Source organism: Pygoscelis adeliae, unplaced genomic scaffold, assembly GCF_000699105.1.
Source record: "Pygoscelis adeliae isolate BGI_AS28 unplaced genomic scaffold, ASM69910v1 Scaffold45, whole genome shotgun sequence".
Taxonomy (NCBI): Eukaryota; Metazoa; Chordata; class Aves; order Sphenisciformes; family Spheniscidae; genus Pygoscelis; species Pygoscelis adeliae.
In genome coordinates this window covers 3,291,545-3,309,739 of record NW_008825114.1, presented here as the reverse complement: position 1 = coordinate 3,309,739, position 18,195 = coordinate 3,291,545, and the positions used below count along the sequence as shown (strand labels likewise).

The window sequence follows — 18,195 nt, the reverse complement described above, 5'->3', positions numbered from 1 at the left end:
TCTATAGCTAATGAATGGTCCTGTTGAATTTTAGTTAGGCTGTCTTACCCAGAGATCTGTCAACACCATTCCTTTCCCTATTTTTCTCCAAAGTTTCAAGAAAAACCTCATTTTTCCTGAGTGCTTAGAGATCAGAGCTCTCTGCATATTGATAAGCTCACCAGATTCAAGTTGGGATGCTATACTGAAGTGCTTTCCTATTATCAATAAAACAAAGGCACCGTTGTGGAAGGTAAGACGATAAAATGCACAGCTCAGTTCATATACCTGCAATGGTATTTGAACTCGCTTCTCCTCAGCTATCCCTCTCCATCAAATATACTCTGTCACTACAAATTTCTGAGCAATTGCAGACACACTGTTGGTAAAAAAAACCCAAACCCCAAAAAGCAACAAAAAAAATTAAAGCAATTTCAGAATTTCTTCCTCCCAGTGTAGAATTTCCTGCCTGGAATCCCATGCTGGTGAAAACCCAGCCGTCATCCAGATCTGAGTCTCAGTTCCAATAGGCGTTAACAATGGCGGCTGTAGTGTGAGAATCCTGCAAGCCTGTGTAGCATGAAGACTTTGTGACTTATGTGACTTTTCTTTTTAAAAGATGACTTCAAAAAATTTGCTATGGCTCATGCACCTGAAATTGTCAACATAGAGCTTGAAAACTGATCCCGCAGGGAATGTTTTTTATGAATCACTGAAAAGGAAAGCGATGAAACTCTGTAAAGTATCAGTGACAGCTATGACTCATAGCTTCGGATTAAAGCAATGCAGGACATGTGTAACAGTATGCAGACAGCAGCTTAGATACGGAAATGCAAAAATATTACAAAGGATATTCCTAAAAGCAATTTTCAGGCAGGTATTAACCTCCAAAGTGACTCAGAATATGGTCACCTCTGAGGTTATTTAAATTATCCAAGGAGATACGGTTTTTGTGGATTGTTATTTTGTGGGGCTGTTTCTTGTTTTCAGAAGTCAAGCTTTTTTCTTTTCCTTCAGACCTTAGTGCTTCTATAAATGTGATCCTTTTCCCTTTCTGTTATTTTTCAGGGAAATACTGTATTTGCTGCCTCTTACCATTATTGGAATAGAAGCTGAGAAGCAAGAGACATGTTGGAAACAATTGGTAATCTTTTTTTATTTGTATCACTATGTTTTTGTGGCCAAATCAAGTGTGCATGATAGATTTAGGACATTGGTGTATACTGCTGAGAGAGATTTTGTAAAACATATCTACTGTGCTTAGAAATATGATGTATTTGGGTTTTTGTATTTTGTATTTAAAAACAAAAGGTGTACCATCATTTGTTTAGTGTATTTAATTTTTAGCATGTTGTCTTGATTTCATTGTTTTAATGTTTACTAGAATTAAAAAAGTTCATATGAGAAAGACAAATGTTAATGAGGACTCTCACTTTTGTAACGCAGTTCTTGATGGACAAAAATGTAATTTTCGTTGGCTTGTGGTTTGTGCTCAGCCTCTGACTTCCTGATTCATTAGACATGTTTGGGCTGGGATTTTCGTTCAGAACTGAACCATTCAAGTCCTCTGTAGTTTAAGCAGTAGAGAGGGATACATTTAAACCTGTTACCTGCTTGTATGTGGCTGTTTATAAACTGCTCCTGACTAGGAATGATTACCGCTACAGATACACATCGGGCCCTCCAGGCCATGGAGCGCTTGCAGGCAAAACTTCGGGATCGAGGTGACATTGCAAACGAGGAGAAACTGAGCTTACTAAAATCAGTGCTGCAGAGTCCTCTCTTTAACCAAATTCTCAACCTTCAGACTTCTGTTCAACAACTGAGAGATCAGGTAGGAAAAGCAGCCTCCCAGGTGCAAGAGAAAAATTGCTAAGAAGGTGCAAAAATGTGTATGTCTCTGTATCTTGACTAGTGAAATCAAATAGCCTAAATTAAACGTCTGATCCAAAGCTTCAGGAACTGAGGTGGACATTTTCTGGGCTTTGTTTGTATATGTGTTTTTTATGTATATGCTTGTTACTTACGATGTGCATGGTAGGGAAATGGTGATACTGGGTGGGGAGTTAACATAAGGCTTTCTGTCTCTGTCCTTTAAAAAGGAACATGTTTTGTATGAGGTCTTAGGAGTTTTTTTCTAGGAGCCTTCTATTGCTCTCTTGTGTCTTACCCTGCTAAAATGAGAATATATAAGGGAAGCTGTGGAATGTTGACTTCGGAAGGATGCGACTTTTTTTTTTTTGTAGGAATAAAAGATCAAAGAGAAGCAAGAGCTCCTACCTCCTTTTTCCTTGCTCAGGGTTTTAAGTAAAAGTACTACTTTTCTGCATGTCTTTGGTGAGGATGAGAAAAGGGGCAGCAACTCGGCTATATTGACTTGATTATTTAATACTATAATTTAATTTCCTTACAGCAGAATAAGAACTTGAAAAATATAAAAAGTAGTTCAGTAACTGAATTAGGACTAAACTGCATATCTGTCTTTGCAAATAGTTGTTCCTGTTGACTCCTACAAGATGGGCAGCTCTGTGCTCTGTTACGCAGAAATGCCGAAGTGGGAGGATGCAGCCCCCGCACACTGACCTTATTGTCAGCGTGGAGCTGCATCTGGTCTCTGGTCGGATTGAGCTGGTGAGGAGTCCTCACGGTCTTGACGCTACTTCAACTGTGTGGCAGAAGAGCACAATCTGGCCCTTTATTGCCTCTTCTGGATCATCTTGATGCTATTTTGCACAGACAAGAAATAAGTTAGAATGGTGTCTACGTGACCATGTTTTCAGGTTTTGCATGTTTGGTATATAGAGACTTGATGACATTGGAGTGATTTAAAAAAATCTAGGAAAAAAAGCTGTTCTGAGAGTTTCTTTGCTCTGCTATTTGAAAAGGAGAATTTAACAGTGACATTCAGAAATGATGTGAATTATGTGGTGATGACTCTGGGAACGTGTAGTGAGAAATGAAAGTATGCCTGAAGCATTAATGAGAATTTGGTGAAAAGGCAAATTAAACTTTCACTTCCAGACATTAGCGGTGAAGTTAAAGGATGCTTCTCTTTTTAAATACAGCCACCTAAATTAGTAAAATGAAGCAGCTGGTACTACAGATGGGCAATTTCAGATGTGTATTTTTTAAAAAGCAAATAATAATTTTACCTGCTGCCCTAACCCTGCTGGTTTATCTGTGCGGTAACTTTAGTGGCCTGTGCATGTTGCATGGTACATATCCAGTCTAGCTGACAGAGGAGCTGCTTGGATGTGAATTCCCTTCTTGATATGTGCTTATATGAACACTTGCACATGCAAATGTATGTTTCTGGCCATTCTTAGATTTGGGTCAGCTCTTCAGAAAGTATCCTGTGATTTCTCTATAGAATAATTTCTTCCCTACAATATAACATGAGATTGTCTGTCTCTTCTTTGCTTTATTTAAATGTTTATAAAGCATATTGAAACAGGACAAAGAATAAAATCATGAAATAGGCAGTCATGTTAAAAATATATTTCTTGCATTTTCAAAGGCTCAGTTTTGTTCAAGGTCACATTTTAGTTTTCTTTTTATGGTTGGGAAGGCACTGTGCTCTCAAAACTCTTAAACTACAGGTTGGTGAAAACTGCAAGGCATGTGAATAGCGACCAGGGCTTTTTGGCCAAGCCATGCCAGACTGAGGAAGGAGACAAGTTGTTTCCCAAGCACTTGGAGTCAGAGCTATGTTTGAAACAGCATGACAAGTCGTGCTGAGCTGTGCAGTGGCTAGGTGTTGCAGTCTCTACCCACTCGAGACTAGGATGGCTAAATTTTTTTGATGTTTCACAATGAGCTGCACTGAAAGTTGAACGGGGGTCTGTTTCTTCTCAAGGTGAAGTGTAAGTGACGGTCTGTTAAACAGCTTCTGTGTTTTTAATTAGTTTATGAGTTTTTAAAGAGCTACAAGACTATTGTAAAATTCTCAGGAGAAGGCCATCTTTTAGGAAAGTATAGGTTGAAAGAGAGGATGGGAGCAGAGAAGCAATAATGGCAATTTACTTTCTAAGTCAAACTGATTCTTTGCAAGCATCCCAGCAGAAGTAGGTCACTAAGTGAGACCTCCTTGTAGGCCTGTATTGGCCTCAATAAATTTGAGGGTAGGATGTGTTCTGTCTTGAGGCACTGTGTCTGGAAGACAGAGAGATGATAGTGAGAGCCCCATCTTCTGTTTGTGCAGTGAGTCTGGAAAATGAGCTGGCAAATCATGTAAACATCTGTCATGTTTTCCTAGCAAAAAACAGGATGCAAATATACAGTTTTAGCAGACAAATACTCCTTGCATTCCAGTGAGAGTTACTACCATTTTTTATAGTCTAAAATAGTAGACTTCCTTTTCTTTCTTTTCCTACAGATAAATGATCTTTTAAGCACCAAAAGAAGATCTGAAAAAGTGTGTGTTTCTGCATGCATGGAGGTGTTTCAGATTTGGTGTCCCATTTCCTTAAAGCTTCTGTGTGTTAATTGGAAATTGATCCCCTTCATTGTTGGTGTGTGCTTTACACGAGCCTCTTGAGTTTGCATTTGTGTTACATGCAGTGGTGTGGACTGAATGGTATGTTGCTTCATCTGGATGTTGGTGAGGCATGATGCTAAAGTCATCAAATCTGATGCTCTGGTGCTTATTGGTAGGTGCTTTAAATTTTTTTTTTCTTAAACAGGCAAACAGGATTTGTTTGCACTGCAAATCTGTTATTGCGAAGCTAAGAACTGCAGTGGGAAAGGTCTAGGGACAGCAAAGGGATGTTTTTTTGAGAATCACTGTCCTGATTTATTAGTCACTTGAGTTGAGGAGCACTCAAGGAACCCAGTTTTTTTTTGCCTCTTCATATCCTTGTTCTTCAGTGAATGCTTATTTTCTCATGCTGAAGAGCAGTCTCGTTGTTTGAAGATAAGGGAGTGATAGAAAAGAAAAATAGAGATTGTGATGTTTTGAACTTTTCAACAATATTTTCTTTTCTTTGAAAAATATTTTAAAGAAAATACTCAGACTGTGCTGGCCGTCCTTTCCTGCTTCTCTTCCTTTCCTTTTTGCCTCTCCCTTGTCCACCTCCTCCTCCCCTCCTCCTCCTGCCTCCACTCCACTCAGGGCTCTGCCAGAACAAAATACCCTTCCCTTGGCTGGGCTGCATTCCTCAGATTTTTTTTGCTTGTGAGTTTGACCGTAGGTTTTCGTTCACAATGCAGTAGTGGGGAAGAGTCCCTCCCGCAGCGCAGCACACACTGGGTTGCATGGGATGGCTGGGTGTCAGCACTAGAGTCGATTTAGGGAAGAAATGGAGAAACTGTGTCTTTTCATATTGCCTGTGAAAACTCACTTAACTCTGTGGTTTGTACAACTAAGGGACACCTTTAGTTCCTGTCCGGAACCCCTTTCTGCAACAATGCCATTTGCTCCATGTTCTGAAATGAAATGCTTATAAGAAATGCTAATTTGGAATCTGCTTCACCCGCCCCGAGGGTGGAGACGTAAAGGAGCAGCCAGCAGGGCGGTGCTGGAGCAGTGCTGGTGCCAGTGCCAGTGCCTATTCTCGGGGAGCCTGGGGGGAGCCTGGGGGCTTTTGCTGCGGCGTGGGGAGCGCCTGGCAGGGCAGGGTGCCTGAGAGTGCTCTCCTCGCTGCCCGCCTCCCTGCAGGGCTCGCACGGCGGCTGGCTTGCGCTTCGTCGCTTCCAGTGCGGTCACTGTTGCAGCAGACTTTTTTGCTACTCGGGACACCTGGCAGTCAGCTGAAGTACTGTCCTCTGCTTCTTGGGGTCTCCAAGGGCCGGGGCTCAATGACTGGAGTGCAGAAACACCGAGAATTCGTTCCTGACCAAGTTGAGACCTAGCAATGCCAATTACATTACTTTAAATGTTGATGCACTACTGACATGGCTTGGATAGCACCTTTTTTGTTAAAAAAAATATTTTGAGCACTGCATGTAAGCACTATTTGATTGCATTTAGTGTCTATCTGTGTGACTGTTATGTAGGTTTTATCATACTCAGTGGTATTTGTGAATTTTTCTTTTTGTCTTATGCCCAATTATGTCCGCATTGCAGATGTTATATACAGTAAGGAGAAAGCCAATCAAGGAAAACTAGTATAAGCCAAATTATAAAACAAAAATCAATATTCTTTCATACGGTACTTACACAATCACAGTGCTATAAAGGTACTTCTTGATGGAATTACGGTGATTTTATTACTGCAAAGTAGTGCAATTTATATATGTTATGAAAAATATTTCATGCAACCACAAGAGCATCATCTTTCTAAAATTTCCACTTGTGGTTTATTGCTCCCCCTGGAATAACCTACACTTCTGCAGTTAGCAAGAATATAAACCAGTTGTTCTCAACTTTTTACATGCTATAAGCCTGTATTTGTGGGGGGGGGGGGACAGGGAAGAGAGTCGTCGTCACGTTTTTGCTTGTAATTTGTCTGGGGATTCTGAACTTCTACCTTTAGGATCATTATAAATGTCATTATGAAACAGAAATGTTTTAAAGTGTAAGTGTGTGTTATGGGAGAGAAAACATTCCGAAATCTAAGTTTTTTGCACACACACATACACAAAATTTTATCCTGTTAACAGTTTGACATTTTTTCGTAGAGTTTTGTTTTTTTCTTGGAGTTTCACAAGTCAGAAGCCGCTTTATGTGAGGTAGGCTTCCCATGTTAAGCACATCCCCCATTGAACGTATAGCTGTGTTTCTTTAAAAAAGGTGTGATGAAAATAAGGTGTTGCTATCAATTGCTATTGAAGAGGTGTTGTTTGATACTGCATTGTAGCTGTGCTGTAATCACGGTTGTACTGAAGATTTGAGGTGAAGCTTTTTAAAGTTCTAGTTAAACTGGTGTGGATTGGAGGGTTATTTTTGTCTTTTCCTGCTATATATAGATGCAGCACTTCTTTTCAGTGGTATTTCAACCATCATGCAAATAAAAACCATCCAGTGTCTTCAGAATAATTGAGTTAATACTTAGTTATGGAAAATGTTTTAGGAAAACATGAACAACTTCCATCTTCTGGTTTGGAAGGCAGGAGGAATGGGAGAGGTCAGTCAATTCCTATATGGTTGCAGTGATGTTCCAGCTCATACAAGTATGCAGAAGGGATGAAATGTCAGACTGAGAAGGTCGGCACTATATTGCCGGTTTGAACAGGGTTTGGTCTATAAAAGCATACAATGTAAAACTAAAATATGAATCAGCCTGGTGCTACTTCTATTTTAGCATGGCAATGTGTGAGTTTTCTACCAGAGAGAAAAACATAAATCCTTAAGGAGACTGTCATATCTTAATTGAAGAACTCCTTCAAACTTACCTAGAGAAGAAAATGGTGATACTGGGCACATGTTCAGGTGGAAGTTAATGTGCCCATCATGGCTAGCCTGCCATTTGAACATTACGAACAGTGAAATGAGCTGCCTAAAGCAATCCTTTGTTACACAGTACTAGCAGAACATATATAGAACATAGTACAGGATGAGCACAGAGCTCCTTTGCATACTGAAGGTTGTGCTGTATGGGATACTGAGTGGTACAACAAGTATTTTAGATTCAGAGAAGGCATATAATATAATTCATTGTAAGGGCAATGTGTCATACTCAATAAACTTTTATTTATTAGGGCAGTTCAGTGCTATTTTCTAGAATGAGCACTGTAATTTAGAAGATGAACATGTATCCATGACTCACTAACATTTGTGATATCAGACCCATATACTATAGCCTGTGAGTACACATGAGTAGTTGTTTGGGTTTGCATCTCATATACTCTTAGGCGGCTTTATCTTGCTGTGGAAATGTGAAAATGTTTTTAAATAGAAGCAGTGCAAGACTGGCTGATTACAGTGGTGTTAGATATTCTAACAAATAATAATTTGACCCATGACAGTTTTTTGCGGGAAGGAACATGACAGCAGGATGTATAAGAAGATTTGAAGGTGGAAGAGAACAAGAAATGAAGCACATTAATTGACCAAGTTCAGTGATATACTTTTATACATTGAAGTGAGTGACATTGGGAAGGTGGAAGTGAATTAACCTGTTACATGGACTCAGGCAGATAAGAAATGCAGTATGGCATAGATATTAGTTTCAAATCCATGCATATAATGTGAGGGGAAATCTTGCATTCATTGAAGGGCAGAATTTGATTATGTCTCTGGGTGGTGTTACGTGTAATGAACTATGAAACAAGGCTTGTCCACCTGTGCCTTACAGGCGTGCTGAAATGACTGTATGTGATTGAAGAAAGTGCATGTGTGCACATTGTAAGCATCACTCAAGAGATTCCTCACAGATATAGGCAACAGAACGTAATCACCATGTGATGGAAATCACTGAGTTCCAAACATCCCGGTTTCCTCTTTCCAGTTTCTTATGGCAGAGCCGGTTAAGTGCTGTTGAGGACTTTTCTTTCCAGTGCTGTCTTCTGGTATTTTTTTCTGTAACTTGAGGGTCTTCCCAGGCACATAAGGTGTTCAACAAATGATGTTTGTTCCATTATATTTTCCTAAAGCACCCAGATGAGAGGGAATTACGTGATGGAGAACAATACTGACCTTTTAACGACTGGACTGTTGGGAGAATGATATGATAAACCTAGTGGAAGTAGCATGCTTAAACAGTTGAGATGGTGCAGTAGACATTTTAGAATACAGTTACAGTTTTGAATGATACTTGAAGTTTAAAAATAAGGCTTCAAGGAAGGGGAATCCCAGTCTTTTGTATTGTGGTGCAGAATGCTAGAAAATTTTCACTGTGAAACTATGAAAAGTATTTGAGGCTGCAATATTGTGATCTTAAATTGTGGGTTAGTGTGCCAGGCAAGTATGAAACAGATTGATGTGGAGTAAAACAGTGCCTGTTGACAGTCAACAGGCAAGTGGGACATCAGCCAAATGAGGGCTCCTGCTTCACCTGAGCGTTCTACCACCACCAGCCAGTCATTAGATTGGTCAGCAGAAATGTGCTTGAAAATAGGTAATTTAATATGGCTGGGCAAAGCGGAGAATTTTCTTATTTTCTTTTCTGCTCTAAGAGAAGTGTATTGTCAAGGCTGCCTATGTAAAGGGATGACTGTGGTTTTCAGATCAGCCTGGTGATTTTAGACTTGTTCAGTAATTTTGTATTTAATTCTAGCTCATGAGAGAGTCACAATGGCCGCCATAGTGCATAGTGATGCAGAAACCCTGACCAGTGCAATTTGTTCCCTATGTAGCTGGTGAGGTTTCTTCCTTTTTTCATCAAAAATGCACATACTTTTTTTTTTTTTTTTTTTATAAAATAATTGATAAATTTGTTTTTAAAAATACTGGTACTGTAGGAAAAGCTTGTTCATACTGTTTACCTCTACCATTGTGTTGGAGTACTTCAAGCTGCTATGCTGATATGAACAAAAGAATTTTAGGCAAAGTATGGAAAATAATTTTAGATTATTTTTATCAGGTTCTTTCATGTTTTATACTGATAATTCACAACTTTACATTGATGATAAATATTAAAGATAATTTTGCTTTTTAAAATGTCTTTTTAAAATTGCAAGTTGGGTTTTCAAACATTTTTAACAAGCAGTTGGCCTATCATGGTGCTCTTGGATAAGGAGGAGGTTTCTGCTTTGTCTATAAATCTGTGTTGCCATCAATCTTTTACAGGTAAATATTACACCTTCCATACATTCCACTGGTGAATTCCCCCAGCTTCTCCATCATGGTGTGAACGTGGGGTCCTTGCCACATAATGAGTCATATTTGTTGGCTCAGCAGAATGGCAGTCCAGCTAATGTGCTAGAAGCATCGGTGAGACCCATTACTCCTCAGATTAATGGAAAGTCCTCTAGTGATGACTTTGAGCAGCTGATCAGAAATATGTCCCAGGTAAGCATGTTGTTTGGTAACCACAAAATGCGGATCACTGATTATCTGGAATATTAAAATACATGTATGTTTATTTGAAAGCAATTGAGTTGTTCAGCAAACCAGAGCTCACTTGCTATATAAAACAAAAATAACCTTTTAATTTGAGGAACAATTGGTAAATGAGAAAACAGTTGGAAAAGTAGCCTTGACATTGTCACTGCTGAGTTATTGTCCTTAGCTGGGCAGTGTGCCTCTCACAGGTCAGCATGTCATCTTTCCACGCTCATTGTAGGACTGCCACTCTGTGGGTGAGAGAGATGCTTTGTCAGAGCATGCTCTTGTATGCGTAACTAATGAAAGCTAGTTCTGTGACTTGCTTGGAAATAAGATGGAAAATTCCTTTTTGGCCTTGCTATGCATTGTTCTGTAATCTTACCGCTTTCCCGTGGTAGGCAGAAATGGTGTATTATGAGTCCTTTCCGTGGCTGGAGCTGAGAATGGCCAGGCAAATATTCTAGCATTTTTCTGATTAACCTGTAGTAGAGCCAGATAGGGGAAGTCTCCTGCTGTTCTCCTGGAGAGCCTTTTGCACAGTCCTACTTTTCCCTCTTTCTGAAATTTGTCGTCTTTTGTAGTTCTGCTTGAGATTTGGCCTGTACCCTCTAAAATTTTATAGATACATATATTCTAGTTTAGTCACTACTAAGCCTAAACTCTGTATATTTAGCTGTTGTTTCCTGATTTCCTTTTCTGGGCTGTAATAATCTTTATTTCTCAAATCTTTCATAATTGCCTCTTTTCTGTATGATAGCGAGAAATCAGAACTGAACAACTATGTTTCAGTTATTAGCTAGTGTAGCCTTGTCCTGCTGTAGCTGTGAAATTAGAAACTCATTTCCAAGTTGTTTACCACATGTATTAATGCTGCTGTTCAACATTTTTAACATTTGTACCCTTTTTTTTCTTCTACTGAACAGGGTCGTCTTGTTGAGACCATTGAGCTTATTAAACCTTTAAGTGGTGGTCTGGGCTTCAGTGTCGTGGGACTCAAGAGTGAAAACAGGGGAGAACTAGGAATATTTGTGCAAGAAATCCAGGAGGGAAGTGTGGCACATAGGTAAGATTACTACTGGAGTATTTTACTGTACCAAGTGTTAACATGACACTGCAATTTAGTTGTGTTATTGCTGTTGTTCTTGTGGTACAAGGGCATGTTTCTCTCGTATTCTAAGCCATACATCATAGCAGATTTAAAACTACTTATCACTACAATTTATGTAATGTTGGAACAGGGCAGCGTATTACCTGTTCTGAATTTCTAGAAACTACAGATGTAGTTTCTCTGTGGTTTGTTCATAATATCTCCTTTCCAACAGGGAAAATGGGGAGGTTACTGTTCTGTGTCATGGCTTTTAAAGCTGAAGTACAGATTTTGCTGTCCTTGAATGCACTGAAAAACAATTTGGTGCAAAAAAATCAGTTGTAACCAGCAGGGTTGTTTGTTAGGTAGGGTCCCACTGAGCAGGTGTGAAACGCAGCTTTTAATCAAGCAGGGCTTGACCTAAAGTTGTTAGACTCTTAAAAGAGATATTCAGCTGATGTTACCAGAAACTCAGCAATAATAATAACAATAATAGCTTGCTGAAAGTATGCTTTAGACTTTAATCCTGATTCCACAAGTAGTGTTGAGAGAAATGGATTTCTTCGGTAAGAACAGCCCGAGGGAGCAAACAAACTCAGTGGTGAATGGCAGCAGCGCTGGTTCACTGCAGACTCATGGGGTGTATCACTGTGTGTGGATTTGCTGATCAGGATCCTGGCCAGAGCTGCTTTGTGGTGTGCTCTGTATGTTGTGTGGGGCAGCTGAGTCATCTCCATGCTGTTTCTCACTGTGCTGTAGGGAGAACTTTTCTGATTATTTGTGCTCTGAACACTGTCCTTTTAACAGAGGGCAGAGTGTGGCCTACAGAGTTAATTCAGTTACGAAAAGTGGCCTGCTCTGTGTCATTACAATATTTTTCAATCTGCCTAAATTCTACTTTCTTCTGTTTTCTTTTTTCTTCCTTCCCCTTCAAGAGGCCTTTGCTTTTACTTCTCTTATTCCATGGAGTTGAGACCTGCCTTTACTGAATCAGGCCCTGCCCGATTCACTGGCGAGAAGAGAAACATTCAACAACTGTTACAGGGCTCATAAATCAGAAAGGCCCTGGCAGTAATAAGTCTTCAAGAGCACTCTGAAAAACAGTTCAAATTCACAAGTGAAATATTATGGGTTGAAGCTAAACAGTGTTTTTCCTGAATGCTGTTGAGTACCTTGGCTTCTACACCGTAGGTGCTCACAAAAGCTGGTGCGATACGGATCCTTGTTTTTGTTGCTGCCCTTTGTTTTCAAAGCATTGCCACTTCAGGATGTTGATGACAAGACTCCAGAGTTTTTGCTGGGTTCTTGCAGAAGCAGTAGAAGTGGTGGAGGAGGCAGAGGGTAACTCATCTGTATAGGCTTCATACGCTTCCTTTGAAGTAGTTCTGGGGAAGGGCTCAGTATGTAATTTTATAGTAGTGCTTCCTTTGTCAGAAAGTGAAGAGTTATTTTTTAATTTGTTCAGGGCTTTTTTCCCCCTCATTTAAAAGGGATCTGTTTTATCATTTTCTTTCTGTTTCTCTCTCTGCCTCCCCTTCTTTTTCTTTTTTTTACAAAATTTGTTTCTGTAACATCTTGATGAAAATGTGTTCCACTCCATGGTTTGATGAATATTCAGAATGGGCACACTGAACAAAGTGGAGCACTTGGTCTGTTAAGCAAGAGGCTCAAAGTCAAGAATAAACATAAGTTCCCAGGCTATGGTTGGGAGCGACTGAGATCTAATATGCTTAGTCTCGCATGGGGGTACAAGGAGAAGGAAGCTAGCTAGGGGGTAGTAGCCAAGGGAGAGTGGCAGTGGGATTAGCTTCAAAGGAAGCGATCACCAGGGTGCCGCATCAGCTCCTTGCAGCAAAACTGCAGGGAGAGATTAAAAAGTGGGGGAAATAGAGAACAGGTTATTAAACGTACTGGAAAATTGTCAAAATATTGTAATTTCTGTGGCAACACTTCTTTGGTTTTTCTTGTTTGTTTATTTTGTCGTCCCCTTTCCCTGTTTACACATACATGACAGAGATGGAAAGCTGAAGGAAGCAGATCAAATCCTTGCTATTAACGGACAAGCCCTTGATCAGACAATTACACATCAACAGGCTATCAGCATCCTACAGAAAGCAAAAGATAACGTCCAGCTAGTTGTGGCCAGGGGCACTTTTCCTCAGCTCATCAGTCCTGTAGTTTCCCGGTCTCCATCTGCTGCTAGCACAGTTTCAGCCCATTCCAACCCGGTGAGTACACCCCAAACGACTGTGTATTCAGTTCTGGGTATGTATGCGCTTACTGCATCTAGTATTTTGAGACTTTTTTTTGTAACTTGTGTGTACATTTCCTTCACAGTTCTTGAGGTTTTTCTTCTATTTATCTCTGTTGTACCTTTTCCCATGCAAAGAGTAGAAAATATTCAGGCTTGCTGGGGGGCATCTTGATCTTGGATGTATTCCTTCTTCCCATCTGCCAAATTCTCTGTATCCACCAATGCAAATACAGCATGTTTACCTTAACTTCATGAAGGTTTATTTTGAGATAGCAGTAAACAGGATCTTTTTTTCTCTTTGCCTTGTACTTGGGCAAACAGAAATTTTTGAGGCATTGCAATCTGATCTGCACCACCAGCTGGGTGGGTGCTTCTCTGTTTGTTTCTCTGTTGTTTGTTAGCGGTGGGGCTCAAATAAAGCAACAAGAGAGAGCCATCAAAATGCCATGTGTAGGGACACACTTTAGGACCCCCAGAAAACAGCTCTGCTGTTTCCTTTCTTTTGAAAGCTTTTGCACATCTAGGTGTAGAGAACATAGCTCTGAAATGCGGTGATACTAACTGCACTTTCTTTTCCTGGTATCTTACTCATGTAATGGCTTGTCCTGGGATGAAACGGCCTATCTTTGGTTTCTGTAGGTTTCGCTGTTCAGTCATCTGTGGCTCTTCTTTAAGGGAGTCGATAATCAGAAGTATACAGAGCAATCAGTCTAGAAAAAGCACCTATTTTAGTGTTTATTTTAATCATTAGCATAAAACCTTTAGTGAAGAAATTTCAGAATCTTTTCTTCTGTGTACAGGAATAAAGCTGATTGGCCTGTCTTTTCTTGTCCCCACATAGGAGAGGCCTGCTCTCTTCCAGTATTCCCGTGACACATTTCTTTCTCTATGTGATTGCCTCTGTATTCTCCAAACAGCTTCCCTTGCTTGAAAAAATGTTCCTTTCAAACCTGCCACAGCTTCTTCTGTTTTTTCATGCATGCTTTTCCCAGTCCTTGTGTTCCCTTCACTTTCAAATGCTGGGGGAAAGCAGCTTATCTGGAGCCATTCTTTTTTCTTCAGGCTTTGCTTGGTTGAACCAACCATCATTGGTTTATGTTAAGACTGCGGATTCCCAAACAGGTACTACAGGGCTTTGAATTTGTAGTACCTTGATTATTCCAAAACAACTGCTTATTTTCAAATTCCTACCTGGTGGAGCACCAGCTGCAGTTTTAAATTTCAGATGTTTTTATGGTGTGGTTTGTTCTTCGGGAGAAACAATACCAGGAGTTTCCAGTCATCCCTTCAGTACCACCCCACGTGAGCAAGCTAGCATTTGTCTTTCTTTCAGAACAGTTTTACTCCTGTCAGAACGTGAAGCCTGCCATCAGAGCTACTTCATTCCAGTGCTGTTGTCATCAGACAACCCAGAAATCTTTGTTCAATACACAGGGGACAATTCTGCTAATGCCCACCTCGCAATACCTGGTACTGCTTTCAGCTTTAACCTCTGAATTGGTTTATGCTTTCTCCTGTGCTTTGTTATAACGGCCGATGTGAACATGCACTTATCTGAAGATTTTAATTTCCAATCCTGTGAGATTTCCTAGCAGCAGTATTTTTCTCACTGACTACAGTGGGGCATGGAGGTGGACAGTCCTAGGTTGCTGCTTAAATTCATTCAGCAAGTTCTTGAAAGGCCTGACCCACTACCCAGCTCTGGTTTGTACCGGAGAAATTGCATTTGTTATGGAATGAGCAATTTATTGCTTAAATATTATGTAATCTTATACCTAATAGTAATTTTTAGAAGGGTCCTATATTTCCACCTTCCTCCCACCCTCCTTTATTCAAAAACATACTCAAGAAATAAGAGAAAATATTTTGCAAGTTTTAATATGTATGTTGTTATTTTAATCATTTGCAAGCTTGTATTTATTCCTTTTAGGTTCACTGGCAGCATGTGGAGACCATTGAGTTGGTGAACGATGGCTCAGGTCTGGGATTTGGGATAGTGGGAGGAAAGTCAACTGGAGTGATTGTTAAAACCATCCTCCCAGGAGGGGTGGCTGATCAGGTAAATTCAACCTACCCTTCTGTTTACCATTCAGTAAAATGTGAAGTTACTCTTTACTTTTATAATCATGCTAAGCAGTGGTAGCTTTTTTCCTCATAAGTGTAAAAAGAGAGAGCAAGTGGTGAAATTTATCCTCAGTAAAGGTGTGTTTAATGCAGGGCATCTGTGCATTTGCATGTAAAAGCTGGATTAGGCTCTAAATCACATTTTTCAAACCTGTTAACATTATACATGTTTGGTGCGGATGCATTTAGACTCCTAATTCTTTCATTAATATACTGGTTGTAATCCAGGGGTGGGGGGGGGACACCAAACACTTGCTTTGCCCGGTCGGCTAAGAAGAGCATCTGCTTGTCTCCTCGCTGGGCTTACTGAAGCTTGGAGCAGGCATGTGGCTTCATGTGTCTGCTTCAGCACACAGGCTCTGCTCCTGCCTGAAGGGCTCGTGAATAGAATTTGGTGATCACAGCCCATTTCAAGCTTGTCCATTGCACAAGTATCTAGGACAGCATTAATGATGGTCAAGGATTGAATAGACTCAGAAACTGGTCAGTCTTCCAACCATAGAAGAGGTGGCCCGATAACAGGGCCTGGAGATGCATGGACAGGATTTACTACCTCACTCTTGCCCTGAGCAAGTAGATGAGTTCCTTTTACAGACCTGTCTCTTTAATAATTTTTGTATGGGCTAAATTCACATGAACCTTTTTTATTGGTTAAAGGTAAATCATTAGGAGAGTAAACCAGTGTAAAGCAATATAAATAACTGGATCACAGTAAGGGAGAAATATATTTTATTTTGACGTTACGGTTACTTCTGAGGACCAGTTCTTAAATAGAAGTATAAAGCTGAATATACGTTTGTATGCTGTCTTTTGGAAGTGTGTTTGGAAATGAAACCTGAAGTTCTCTAATCTGCATGCAGTTGTTAAATACCAGTAGGTAGTAACCATAACTATATGCATTTTTTCCTGTGCTAGTGTGACTGACTGCTTGAAAAAGGATGTCCTGGATATTTCCGGGGAAGTTTTTAGTAAAATTAGTATGCCATTAGGCAACCTAATTTTCTTCTCCATGTTATCAGGATATTGACTTGGCACCCAAAAAAGTCACCTGGTTCATATGTCTGAAAAGTGACTAAAACTATGTGGTCTTTTTCTAATTGTATGGTATGTGGGAGAAATGGCAGGACATTAATAGATTTTTTTCATCATTATTCTTCCTCCAGCATGGGAGATTGTGTAGTGGAGACCATATCTTGAAAATTGGTGATACGGACCTGGCTGGAATGAGCAGTGAGCAGGTGGCACAAGTTCTGAGGCAGTGTGGAAATCGAGTGAAACTGGTAATTGCAAGAGGTCCTATTGAGGAGGCACCTCCACCAGCAGTCCCTCCAGGTACACCAGTACCCATCTCCACACCAGAGAAACAGGTAAGCAACAGTGAATATACTTCACTCATGGCAAACTTTTACTTCAAACTTCCTTTTCTTTTAACTGCTATTTGAATGTCTTTCACGGTTATGTTCTCAAAAGCCAGGATTTTCTTTCCCAGTAGTGGTGTTCCCAGCTGACAGTCTGGGAGAATTTAAATGTCATGAGTCCACAATGCAAAGAACTATATGCTTGAAGCCTTTTGAGATCAAGGCTTAGGACTTCCATAAGTATGATCTGAATAACTTCTGCTTCTGGGTTGCTTGTGGTTGTGCAGTAATACATTGGGAACAACTGAAACCATGCAGTCTTTTCTTCAGACAGAGCAAGCTGGCTCTGTAGTATTTCTCTGTCTGCCTGTGCTTTTCCTCTCCATGAACATTTCTTACTTCCATATCATTGCAGCCATCCATCAGACAGTTCCTCCCTGTGCCAACCAGCACACAGATGCTGCTTCTTTCCTACATCACCTGGCATTGCTCACTTGCTAGACATCTTCCAAAAAAAGTCAGCCAGCTGCTACCCTTATTCCCCTGCTGATGATTGTACTCTCTGTGCTTGTTACTCCTCTACAACCGTCAGCCACTTAAAAAATGCTGTAAATTTTATCATGTCTTGTCAGCTCAAAACCTCTACAAAATAGGTCATTTGCATGTTTGCAGCGAAGCCTGGTTTCATGGGAGCCAGGAACAGTAGTGTTTTGTCACATATAGTTATGACCAGATACATTTAAATGTGAATATGTGGAATAAATGAATGAGAGAAGAAAAAGGTGGTTGTTTTTGAGTCTACAACTAGATTGAATTTATGCCTTACAAAGAATTTTTTATTTTACTTTTTCCTGTTGTTTTTCTAGACATTTTCTTCCCAGTTACAAATTACATTTCAGATAGGTCAGTTTGGAAGAAAAAAAGCCTTAACAAGTTTTGCATGTTTACCATTTTTTTTGCCTCTGTCCATTGTAGTGGTATCTGTGGAAAACAAACATATATTCATCTCCTCTTTTGTGTCTATACGGCAAAGAAAGTTAATCTTAACATGGAGTCTTCTGAGCATCTAAGAGGAGAGACAGACTGGTACTTCTGTGTCTCTACAGCACTCAGTGGCATGAAAACCTGCCTGTATTTTAGATAAAGGGATCAATATTTAGCCTGAATATTATTTATCTGAAAAGCAGCAGTCTTAAAAGAGATGCTGTATTTGATATTTTCATCTGTGTTTATTTCTTCAGTATTTGCCTTTCTGGGGTTATATGATGCGATGTTGAAGGCCATATCTGCAGCTGCAGGATGTATAGGATTTCTAGTACCGAGGAAATAGCTCAAAGCCACCAAGTGGCAAAATTTGACTTTTTTGCAACCTTCCTCTCCATTGCCATTGTTCCTGGTACATCTCTCCTGCAGGAGGCAGGCTATTTTTAAACTGCTTCTGCCTGCACAAAGTCTTGTTCTTGGAGGG

General features: G+C 40.1%; 1 protein-coding gene across 1 annotated transcript in view; it reads left to right on the top strand.

Moving 5' to 3' along the window:
- Nucleotides 1–1,079: 1,079 nt before the first annotated feature.
- The window catches only part of MPDZ (multiple PDZ domain protein), an 88,124-nt gene continuing 71,008 nt past the window's right edge, over nucleotides 1,080–18,195 (top strand). Inside the window, exons 1-7 of the mRNA XM_009328157.1 lie at nucleotides 1,080–1,123; nucleotides 1,647–1,813; nucleotides 9,647–9,868; nucleotides 10,828–10,967; nucleotides 13,006–13,219; nucleotides 15,176–15,304; nucleotides 16,533–16,736. Of these exons, the coding sequence (XP_009326432.1) occupies nucleotides 1,108–1,123; nucleotides 1,647–1,813; nucleotides 9,647–9,868; nucleotides 10,828–10,967; nucleotides 13,006–13,219; nucleotides 15,176–15,304; nucleotides 16,533–16,736 (1,092 nt within the window). The 5' untranslated portion in view covers nucleotides 1,080–1,107. The remainder of the gene's footprint in view (nucleotides 1,124–1,646; nucleotides 1,814–9,646; nucleotides 9,869–10,827; nucleotides 10,968–13,005; nucleotides 13,220–15,175; nucleotides 15,305–16,532; nucleotides 16,737–18,195) is intronic.